Source organism: Pseudopipra pipra, chromosome 3 (genome assembly GCF_036250125.1).
Source record: "Pseudopipra pipra isolate bDixPip1 chromosome 3, bDixPip1.hap1, whole genome shotgun sequence".
Lineage (NCBI taxonomy): Eukaryota > Metazoa > Chordata > Aves > Passeriformes > Pipridae > Pseudopipra > Pseudopipra pipra.
The window spans coordinates 61,410,186-61,422,292 of NC_087551.1; the positions used below are offsets into that span (position 1 = coordinate 61,410,186).

A 12,107-nucleotide genomic window follows, 5' to 3' on the forward strand; every position below is an offset into this window, starting at 1 on the left:
GGGTAGTTAGTTAATCAAGTTAGGCATCAAAACTTAGTTTCTGAAGACAGACACATAGAAAAGCAAGGCTAATTTCTATACATAAAATGAAAATAATGCCATTTATCCATCTTGTAGAGAAGCTGCATATCAAGACAATTTTGAGATTCTCAGATGCTACTGAGTGTGTCAAACTCCCTCCCCAAGAAAAAAAATAGTACAGATTGAAAGTACAACAAATGGTTTTGTGTGAAAAGCTGTGCACTGTCAGAGATTCGCAGTACTTCTGTCCTTCACCATACTGCTTTTTTGATGTGGAAAACAAAAGTTGAACAGCACAAAATTACAAAACTAAAGCTCAGTGGCATCATGCAGTGTTACTAATTAGTTATAAACTTAATAATTTTAATTCCATTCTATTTCAGGATTTTGTAAATCATTTAAATTTGAAGTAAATTGGGGGGCCAGGCCTGTAAATCAAACAGAAATAGCAACTCAGTTATTCATAAAGGGAAATCTGGAAACTAAATCTAACACTATCTCCTTGTGACTCTCAATATTTGAAGAATGACCATTCATTAGCTTTTAAGTATACCCTTTTGGTGATGAACATACATGCCTTCATCACACACCTGTGTAACCCAATATGAATTAGATGTTTGGACTATAAAATCTCTCTGATTAGGTAAGTTGAGTAAAATTTGATTAAACACTTTACTTCCAGGTAACCCGTGATGACTAAGAAATTCTAAATATAGTTTTCAAAGCACTTTGTTGCTGATGAGGTATTTAGTATGCAGAGGCATATATATAAGAGGAATAAAATCTAAGAGGAACAAAACACCCATGTATCCTCCCTTTCATAAACTTCAGTTTTCCTTTACAGTCGTAAGTAACCACTATTAATTTAGCTATCTCTAGCTTGGGAATCATCATCATCATGCTTCTTTGCATTTTGATTAGCCCTCAGTACAAATCACCAGACATATAAATTCTTTCCAAATCAAACCCTTTCTTTCTTTTTCTGCTGCTTTTTTGGATCCTTCGGTATTTTAGTATTTGGGATCAAAGATATGAAGAATAAAACACTGCAATCCAGCAAGCATATTCCCCAGTTTGCTTCCTTTTTCATTATTTCCTATGACCCCTTAGTGTTCTCTCTCTAGCATTCACTTCCCTTCTTTTGTGAAACTACTTTATTTCCTGCTTGTTTTTCCATTTTTCAACTGCCTCTATTGATTGAAGCCCTTGCCTTCAAGGCAGACTTGGTAAGCAGGTAACACAAAGGACACTTGAGATTTATGAAATAATTTCACCAACAATAAATTTCCTCTTTTTCTACAGTAGTGTGAGATGATTTGAGCACTAAGAAATTAAATTTAACATAGGATACATGAATTACTGCAGTCAGTGGACTCAGCTAGCCAGAATCTGAGCCCTGTTTCAACTAATTTCCAAGGTGCAAAGAGGCCGTAACAGTCTACTGGGCATCCTTAGTTTCCTTGTAATCTCAATAATGGCTATACTTGAACTGTCCCAACAGGCTATCCAAACATCACTAAAAGCATTAATGAGGAACAAAGTGTGCAAAATTTACTTATCTCTTGGTGGTTCTTTACAGTCACAGGTAGCTGATCACCAAGTAGTACAGTACCAATATTGTTTTAATTTGTACTGGGGATCAAGCAAAATTTGGTGAGCCACAGCTGTGAAAGAATGCAGAGAACTATCCCTGTCCATTCCATGGTGCCAAGCTGAGAGAATATTTCAGGAAAAATAAATAATCTAAACTCAATCATGCAATACAAATTAAGTAAACTTAGAGGAAGTATCAGTCAGATGTGGTTCAAATCTTTTAAATGTTTTTCTCTTCCCTAGTATGCCTGCTTTGTTTATCTCATCCTTTCCATATCTGACTCTGCCTATTATCTCAATTTTTAGAAGCTATAGTGAAGTAAGTGCTAATAAAATAAACAGCACATTTGGTATACATTGAAGACATTGACTGAGTCTGTTTTCCACGGTGACTTAATTTCAGTCAGGGCAATTTAGATTGTGATTTAAAATAAAATAACATTATTTAGATTACTTTAAGGTTTACTTGTTTAAAAAATGAAAAACATACCAACAAGCTAAACCATCTTTTTCTTAGAATAATGCATTCAAATACGAAAGATAAAAGATACTGAAGTAGCTGTCTTTACAAAATACGTTTTTCTTTAGCTTTAAATGAATCATTTTAATTTTCTGCCATGTGTTAGCTGTTGACATTACTCAAAAAAATCTGAGAATCTGCAACAGCTTTGAATAACTTCAGAGGTGTTACACTGAATGAAGATTTCTTGCATACTATGTGCTGCTGATGCCTATTATGTTTCTTTTATAGATATGGATAACATGCATATAACTAACTATCTCATTCTACTCTAATATATAAGATATTAAGAATCATTAAATGCCCCCATAAAATTGGTTTTGTTATGCTATGCCTTCTACTTGAGGATCACATTCCCTACTCCCTTTCCAATTTACTTTTACAACCTTGGAGATGTGCTTTGTTAAACATTCAAATCTGGGGCTGAAAGTCTTTTCTATGGAGAATGTATAAAAAAGTCAAATTCATCATGAAGTACTGGACTTACCATCACTGAAGAAAAATCCCTCATGCATGTAACAGATACTTCAAGCACTGCCATTATGTTACTAAAGGGTGGTCTACTTAGACCTGGAAAACCCATATGCATTAGGGAATGAAATCTTCTACTGAAAGCCTAAACTGTCCATATAACCCGCTGAAGGAAAGAATTTTCTTAACAAGGCACACAAAGGGAGATCACATCAGCCCACCTAAGTTTCATTACTTCACTTCCCTGACAATAAAAGCAATACAGACGCACGCTTCAAAAAATCAGTCTATTCTCTGAATTTAAGACACAGCTGAATGTTGGAACTGTGTAGGCTAGGTCACTCCCTGCTTTTCATTAGGCCAAATAATTTCAAAAGAAACTGATGGTAAAAAAAGTAGCTTTCAACTACAATTTAATTTGCATCTCATCCATTTATACCAAAAGGTGTTATGTAGATTGTTTTCCTTTTTGAGACAGGCACTAAAATAAAGGAGTTGTGGATCTATCTAACACCATCATGTTCTCTGAACAGGAAAACCTTGAGATCTGAAACCTTGACAATACTAGATGAAGCTTCCTGCCCTTAGATGCATAGTTTAGGACAATTCATACCAGCATTTCAGTTCCAGTTGATTATTCTATTATTCATGCTTCCTTATGTTTTGGGTCTCAGCTACATTCCTTCCCCCTGGGAGCCATAGACTACAATTTGCTTTGCATTATTCTGCCTTTTGTATCAGAGTTACCTAAGAAATGAAAACAAATGGAAGGAAATAAACATAAAAGTCATGAGGACCTAGTTTATGATTATTTTATAATTCAATATTTAATCCTATGAGGTAGTCTGGGCAGTCTGCAATAGATAATATGTCACAAAACAAACTGCTCCCTCTATCTCAATCTTTAATTTTCCACTGTAAAGTACTTTTAAAGGGCTGACAGATATTTAAAGTTTGTACGTATTGCCTACAGGCTTATTACAGCATCTTCATTTGCGGACTCAAAGAAACAATGACTTCTGTAAGTCAGCAAATAGGTTACACAGCTAGTTATAAAAGAACAGGAAAAATAAATGAAGTGACAAGGTCAAAAAAGTCCCCTTCCCATTCTGTATGCACAGACTCTACACAAAACTTTCAGCTATTGTATTGGTTTTAACTTGAGGTCAGAGAAAGAACAGTATCTACCACATGAATGCTTTAAGTCAATGGAGTTTGCAAACATGATGTTCTAGAACTTTTCTGAGAGATAGCAAAGCTTATCATTCAAACATCTTTTGCTTTAATTTTCAATATTCTCTGACTTCATGAAGGACCATATTACATTAACCTTAGTTATACTGAATGGGATCGCGCTGTACAGCTAACTTAAATGATTCCTGTAAAACAAGGTTTGATGCAAGAAACTTCTCAATATAAGTCTGTCACCATGCAAATAGTGGGTTTGAGAAGTGTTTTATGGTTTCTATCATATTATTTGCAGTTTGAGTAATGCCAGCATTAGTATCTGCTCAAAACCCAGATGAAGGAGTTAGAGGGGATGTATTTTCTGCTGCGTATTGAGACCTAACAACGTCCAGAGACGAGAATTCTAAGATAAGCTCCTCCTAAAGACTGAATTAACCTGCGACTGCTAACCAAAGGCAGTGCCCTAACCACCTGAAAAAGGCAGGATAAATCTTCACATTCACCTTAAAGCTGGCCCTTAGCAGAGAAAGGAACACAAAATTTGCAGCTGCAGAAAAAAAATAAAGCATGTAACCAAAGATGGACGTTTCCCCGTGGAATTTCAAGTGGCCTCAGGGGCCTCTCATGCGTGTGTCATGGGGGGCAGAGGGATGGGAAGGGGTGCCATGTTTAGATATGTTGCATATCATGTTTACTTTCACCTAATTGTAAGGGAGTTCTACTCATCATAGGAATTATAAATTGCTTTTTGATGAGGTGTCAGAGATGCAGAGTGTATACGTAATGTTAGACTTCTGAAATATCACACACACCTAACCCTTCTATGTTGACTTTAAAGAAACAAGCATTTCATATCATCCTGCTGACTTGGGTATCCAATTTTTAATTAATTTTTGGCTTTCTTTTCAGTGCTGTGATCAAGCATTATCATACTGTAACTCATAACAGTTTCAGACAAATATATAAAATATTTTAGCATGGACACATGTTTAAAATAAACTTATAGATCCACTGTCAAAACAATTTAAGAAACTGCTAACAAAAACGAAATCGGGTTTTCAAATACCTAGAATGTAACTGGAGTTGATAGAATAATGTGATTTTTCAGATACTATAAGCTCTAACACACCACAAGTCCTCATTATTGCTGCAATCCTTAGTTCAGAAGGTTATGATAAGGTAGGCAGGCAAGAAGATAAACTATTTTATGATACCTACTAAAACCTTAATACTTGCCGTTTTAAAACTGTTCTCTCAAATTACCCACTAGATATTTTATTTCTTGAAATTAAATTCCTCCAGATTACTCCCAAACATATTCTGCATCAAAAACAATGTTCAATTTTTCAGTTCAAATGCATATTATATGGCTTTTTGAAAAATTATCTGAATTTATATAACAAAGTTTTAAATTCTGGTAACAGTACATATATTTAGAAGACTAAAAGGGTATGGTGATGTTAAAATAATTTGCCCATGTTCTTGTCCAACTCTGGCATAAACAAGAATCCTGCCCCATCTACAGCTTCCTGTTATTTATAATGTCTCCTTCAAGACACAGTCAAAGACCAGTATCACACTACCTAGTGTCATCCAGATTTAAATGAAAAAGCTGAAGGCTGCACACTCAGGGGCATCCTATTTATAATGTTTTTTTCATCCAAAAGAAGATTTGGAGATGGATGTAAAACAAGCAGTTAGCACGTATATGTCAGTCAACAATGTAGAGGCATGTGCAGAACACACCACTTTTATATTAAAGAATTATTTTATCTAAGGTTTTTGAGCTATATTTGAAAACTAGGAAATGCAGTACAGTTAATATCTCTTATTAATCAATTTTTTGGGGGGGATTATTTTTAAGAGCAATAATTTTAAAGGAAAGGCAGTTTTCTGTGGCATGAGGTTTATAAATTACAACAGAAGTGTGCATCTTGATATAGACTTCTGAAGTTGTTTCCTAAGACAAAAATTCTTAAGGAAGTTTGCACGCTTTGAGATAACTAATTATTCTATAACTAGCAGTCATTCACAAGACAGGGTGCTTTTATCTAGATTCAGCTATTTGGTTTTATTCAGTTTCAGCTATTTAGAAAAATGTTTTATTGAGTTTACAAATAAGGCCTCTCAGTATTCTACTTCCACTTTCCTTTCTACAGCATAAATCATCTGGCCTAAGCATGTCATTATCACTATAGTTTACGTGATGCAACATGACAGTTAAGATGTACTGTGGTAATTTGAGTGCTTTCAGTGTTATTGTAGTATCAAAAATTTATATGGTTCAGTTATTAAGGCAAATTGCTTCATTCATACAGCGATATCTGACAGTAACCACAAAGGACCTCCAAATTACACTGAAAAAATATCTTTCACATTCAAATAATTTGTGCATATTCCTACCATTATTTTGCTCACTGAATAGAAGCAAGATGAAATTCTGTCTGGAAAAGTATTAGTTCATATTTCAGGGTAAGTTCACTAGTCATGGAAGATTATAGAAGAAACTCCCCCTTGCCCAACTAAGTAAGCCTGCCTATCTTTAACAATTTATAGCCATGAACAGGATGCCCAATTCTTTGAAATGATGATATTTAGTTTCAACATGCTCACTTACCTTCTGTCATGTTGATTTTCAGCCAATAGGAAGAAATAAATAAATAAGAGGTTGGCTAGCCTGAAGTGACTGCAGAGGAAAATGTGCTCAAATACATTAGTGTTAGTATTTCTGCTAAGTTTTAGCATAATCTGGGTTACAGTAAATGGAAAGCTGTTAAGCCTTCTTCACATTTAAGACTCATTCAGTCCTCTACTCTCTGAGAAAAATGAGATTTTCGTGAAAGTATCGTGGATTTGGTATTAACCTGCAGGGCATGAATATGTGTGTACATGCACAACTAGATACATGTAGACTTAAATACATGCGTTAGAACTGACACAAATCTCACAACAGCATTTTCTGAGTTATAGGGCAGAGAGCTCCCCACACACAAGTTTCTTGCCAAACATTAAAGTTTTGTAACACACCCCCACAACATCTGATGCACAACTTATATCTCTGAAAAGCAGACGAGGGAACTAATTTTCAAAGCTGAGGACAACGTGAGAAAAGAACAGGACAAGCTGAATCACCAGCTAATTCATTCAAAAAAACACTGCTGCGAACTATCGAGACTTCTCTAAGACCTGACAGCAAGAGACCAAAGAGGGCCTAAGGTCAAAGAGACATAGTTAATTTTCTCTACTTAACTTTTTGCCTCACATGGATATTCCACATGCCTGATTCCTTTCTGCTTGCACTTTTGCTGGTCAAATGGCTGCCCAGCTTAATCTTCCCTCAGTTCCACCCTCCTTCAAATCTTACCTTTTTTTCTTCAGTAAATCAAATTAGCATTTAGGCAAGTACCAACCACACTTACTTTATCGCCCAAATAAGAACTGGGTGCGCTCCAATAGTAAGTCTGGGGCAGTACTTTTCGCGCAGCCACATTGCTGATGCTAAACTGCTGATGCCCATCAAATCTCTTTTGCTTGGGGGTAACTCTGATGAGACCTGGTAAGTCAGTCAGATGCCAACCATTCATGTCTTCTATCTATAATGATAGGGACAAAAAAAAAAAAAAAAAAACCACATTACAATAGGAATCAGGACATCAGTCATTTCAATAGTCACAGTCTCTCACTTGTCCATTTTAAAAAAACTGAGGTTTTTTTAAAAAAACTTAGGAAAATTTAGGAACCAAGGAAAACACAAAGTAATAAGAGCAAACATTTCTCTTACTGTATGTGACTGGGAGCTATAACTTCTGAGTAGCTTGAAATAACTGCTAATATTTGCATTGTCTGCTTCGAATGCTCCAGAGAGAGGAGGAAATTCTATCATACAAACACGTGTGCAAGAATATCTCCAAATACTATGCAAGTTTTCAATAAATAATATGAGTCATGGAGTGTACAGAAGATGAACTGACAAATAGATATACATTTTCTGATTGTTGTTGGCAGCGTAATTTATAAAAATTTGTAATGCTAAAGCCTTAGAACTTACAAGTTCAAATATATTCTTTTTATAAAGCCAAAGCAAAGCTGGAAATTGAATTTCTTGAAATATCTGAATCCCGTAACTAGAAATGAATCATTAGCAAAGAGCACACTGGTCATACAAGGATGGCTTCTGGAGCCCGGATACAAACAGAACAATAAATGAGCTCAGTCATGGGATGGAAAATTTTCCAGTTGCTGGCATGTAAATGAGAACACTAGGCATATATGATGCTATTCACAGCCTTCCAGCAAACAATATGGCCAAAACCAGGAGCTAGAAAACCTGGAATATATTTCCCAGACTTGATCTACAGGCATGAATATGCAGCATACATCCGTTATGGTGGAATTAGTGTCTGAGCTTTGAGAACTAATTTACAGTTTAGAGTATATTTGCAGGCTAAAGACATTTTTCTACAGCACAAATGAGAACAGTAGGTTCATCTCCCTCTTACATCCTTTCCTAGGAATGCAGTATGCAAAAGAAATGCTCTCAAAATGGCCCCTGCAAGGCATTTCTTTTTTCTTACTTAAGCTGTGTGTTGTACATTTAGTGTTTCAAAAATCTTAAGTATTTCAGGTCTAGAAATTTAATAATTATCTAGAAAACAGTCTGTGCATTTAACTCAGGACTGATTACATATGCACATTCCAGGATTGTGTTTTGCACATGGCTCCATTTCTTACTATTTTAGCTTTTTTTGTGCTTTTCACTGTTCTAACTGCACTATTCCAGAATTTTCTCACAAAGAGAAACAAAGATTATAAGCATTTTCTTTTGGATAAATGGAAAATATCATAGAATCATACAATAGAATCAGAAAATATCTCCAATTGGAAGGGACCCATAAGGATCATCAAGTCATAGGGGGCATAAAAAAACATGCAGTATTTTCTAATAAGATGCACCCTGGTGGCAATGGTCAGTGACAACACAGAAAAACACAAAACCAGTGACATGCAGTATGATTTTTCTTACATTTCCATAGGTAAGGTGAGAATGTGTGCAGACATTTGTTTTCCCAGAGCAGAAACATTCCTCACAGCCTTCAGGATTATTTTGCTGAAGATTGAAGAAACCTGGTTTGCACTGATCACAGTTTTCTCCTTCAACATGTTCCTGAAAATGCACATTAGAATATTACTTCAGTTGTCATAGATTAGAACTCGAGATCACTGGCTTTTTATTCTTCAGGAGAGTATAGATTGCAGGAGTCTAAAGGCACTTATTATAGGAAAAACTTCCTTATTTGGGAATGTTAGTAGCAAATCCTTTACGCAATAAAAGGTACTATGACTGCATGTAAATAACAGGAAATGGAATTTGGACATTAAAAGAGTTTTAATTTTTCTTCTATATGAATAGACATACTTGTTTTCAGGGAATAACCTTATTTATTTATTTATTTATTTATTTATTATTATACTTGAGAGTCTCAGAGTGGAAGGGAGTATGGGACACAACGTTACAACCTCAACAATAGTAGTTTGTAGGTAGGGCTGATTAAATCTGTGCACATCCAACTGATGCAAACTACAGGTTCATAGCATCAGTCATACTAACCACTCAGTGTATCAGTTTTTCAGGGGTCTGAATTTGATAGCTGAATTCAGTCTATATCCTAGTGCTCAAAGGGTTGAACTTCATAGCTACATGGGTTTGCAACACATGCAGCCAGGTCTGCAAACTCTTCTGCTGTAGAAAGACAGGCACTAAATATACATGAAGAATTCTAAATTTACCATTTGGTACTTATATTTTTCATAGAAAGCTTATGTTGTGCATTAAGTCCTGCTGCCTTACACTAGAAACCAATTTGTCCTATAGTCAAAAATAAATCCAGGTTTTCTACAAGAAGTGTGTTGCAGGAGGCTTGCAATATGGTGCTGGCTTAGTAATTCAGTATTTTGTTCCACACAGCTCAGAAAATTCCCTTTCAGAAGCTTTATACAGTCTCCTTAATCCTGGAGACAGTGCTCTGTGTTATGCTCACAGGACCAAATTGTTGGCTCTATGTCAGCAGAGAATGAACACTTTATAAAAAGCCTGCTTACACTATGTAGTCTAGGATTGCTCAAAACACACAAATCTGAAGTAAATTTGCCAAAAGCCATTTGATAGCCTCCAGGATAAGATCTAGCAAAGATGAAACATGCAGGTCAAAGTAGGTGGAGGTATGGGGAGAAAGGATAGCACATACGAATTAAGAGAAAATAGGGACAGTGAGTGGGAAGGGGCAATGATGACAGGCAAAAAGGGAGTTACAATGAAAATGTAATAAGGTTTTCACCCTTAATTATACAGTAATTCATGTACGTGTAGCAAAATATCTGCTCTGTCTCTGCTGCTCTGCTCTACCTATGCTCCCCTTCAGTAACATCATACAGACTCTGCTAAACAGACCACAAATATCTTTAATACAACTCAAGGCTATCAGTCAATTACATTTAACTTCAACATCTCATTAATGTCAAGACTAGTAGTTGTACATTTTCACCAGCATTCTCAGGCATATTCCTGCCACAGATATACTGAAATCAACCATTTTTCATGTGAAAAACAATGTGGGTAACATCTGGGCACATAGATATCTCACCAATGATTCTACAAACTAGAATTATGAACACTGGTCACAAAAGTTTCATACTGTGGTGATGTGCTGAGTATGTGCAGAGTGGGAAGGGGAAAACAAAAAAAGAGAGCTGAAAGGCAAAAGTATGTGTTTAAATGCAAAGTTGCCCACTTTCCAGTCACAAACACATCACCTGTGAGTAAAACATGTAGAATTCTATTGAATAGGCAGCAAATTCAGTGATAATAGATATATAATAGATATATCTTGATAATAGATAAATAAAACTCAAAGTTGGGAAGGAGATCTAACCTATCTTTCAGCAAATAAAATAATGTTTCTGCAGTCCCATGTATTTCTGAATACTGTTCAATCTAGTTTTAAATTATCCAAAGATGAGACTTTGGGTATACACCTTCAGAAAGTTATGATAATTAGTAAAAAAAAATCATTTATACTTGCCCCTCCCCTTTCTGTACTTTAGTTTACTCTAGTTAATGTGGTAAAGATAACAATCTAATGTCCACTTGGCTGCATTTTGCTGCTTACAGACAGAACTGCTTTTCAGTAATTTCCTTTACAAGAAAACTATCTTTAGCAAATTTACAGCTCATCATAGATAATTGAAAGATGTGATTAAAGGAAGGGAAGCATTTTTCCTAAGACCTGCTATTAACTAGACATCCCACTTTTTTCTTCATATGGAGCATAACTAATCTGATAATTTTAGTGTCCCTTTGACCAAAATCTGCTTTGATTTGAATTTGAAGATTGCTAGTGAAAATAAATGTGTATGTATCTTTATCTCAGCTATCTGCAAAAGGTATCATTTTTCTCCCACAAGCACTTAAAAAGGGATTAGAGGAGCAGAAAGAAGACAAAAGATGAACACCGAGCAAAAAGTGCATACAATGAGAACTCTCTAGGATAGGAACAATTATCTCTACTCCTTATTTGTTCATTTTGGTCTGACTGTACTAACATCAGTTTGGCTTTCACATATAATGTCATAAGAATCATTAAGCAGTAGTTATCTTCTATTTAACATAATACATCATCAAAGCTCTGTTTCGAGACAGAATATTGCGAAAGCACCCCTTTTCTCATCTTCTAGACTTGATGGCTAAGTAATTAGAAATGTGATATGGATAGATTTTATTTCTGACAGAGAGCATGTGACTGTTACATAAAGTGAGGATAAGGTTAATTCTCTGAGTAGATTTCAGTGCTATTCAGCTGTCAAAACAGGGCTTTGTGACAGAGCTTTGTGTGTGTCCGTAGCATGAGCTTATAGATTGAAGCATTTTTTTGTACATTTCTGTATTTAAGGATGTAATGTGAGTATTTTTAAATTCTCATTTGTGACTAATTCTGTTAATTAAATTCTGGAAGGAAATTCCCACAAGTACAACACAGAAAAATTGATCCATAGTACAGTAAGCTGTCCTTTGGGCATATTCATGGTCATTTACTAGATTGTGACTTAGAGAGCACAATCATTTCTAAAGCATTTCTCATAACTAGGTATTTTATAAGAAGTGAGGGCATGTGCTTTTAAAAGTTTTTTATTTCAATATAATATCAAAATATAATTTGACGGAGGTACATGAAGGAACATAGAGAAAAATACTCTTAAATTTTCTTCCTAGAAATTAAGAAACTCTTCCTACAGAAAGGATGTATTTTGGTTTTTTAAA

General features: G+C 35.2%; 1 protein-coding gene across 7 annotated transcripts in view; it reads right to left on the reverse strand.

The window, feature by feature from the left end:
- Positions 1 to 12,107, reverse strand: part of LAMA2 (laminin subunit alpha 2) — a 358,263-nt gene that overhangs the window by 195,968 nt on the left and 150,188 nt on the right. For 4 of the 7 annotated variants that reach the window (XM_064649531.1, XM_064649530.1, XM_064649526.1 and 1 more), the window contains exons 11-12: positions 8,817 to 8,957; positions 7,213 to 7,386 (exon numbers count right to left, since the gene is read on the reverse strand). In XM_064649531.1, coding sequence (XP_064505601.1) covers positions 7,213 to 7,386; positions 8,817 to 8,957 — 315 coding nt within the window. Of the gene's footprint in view, positions 1 to 7,208; positions 7,387 to 8,816; positions 8,958 to 12,107 lie in introns of all 7 variants that reach the window. The other 3 variants (XM_064649528.1, XM_064649524.1, XM_064649527.1) reach the window with 1 other exon arrangement.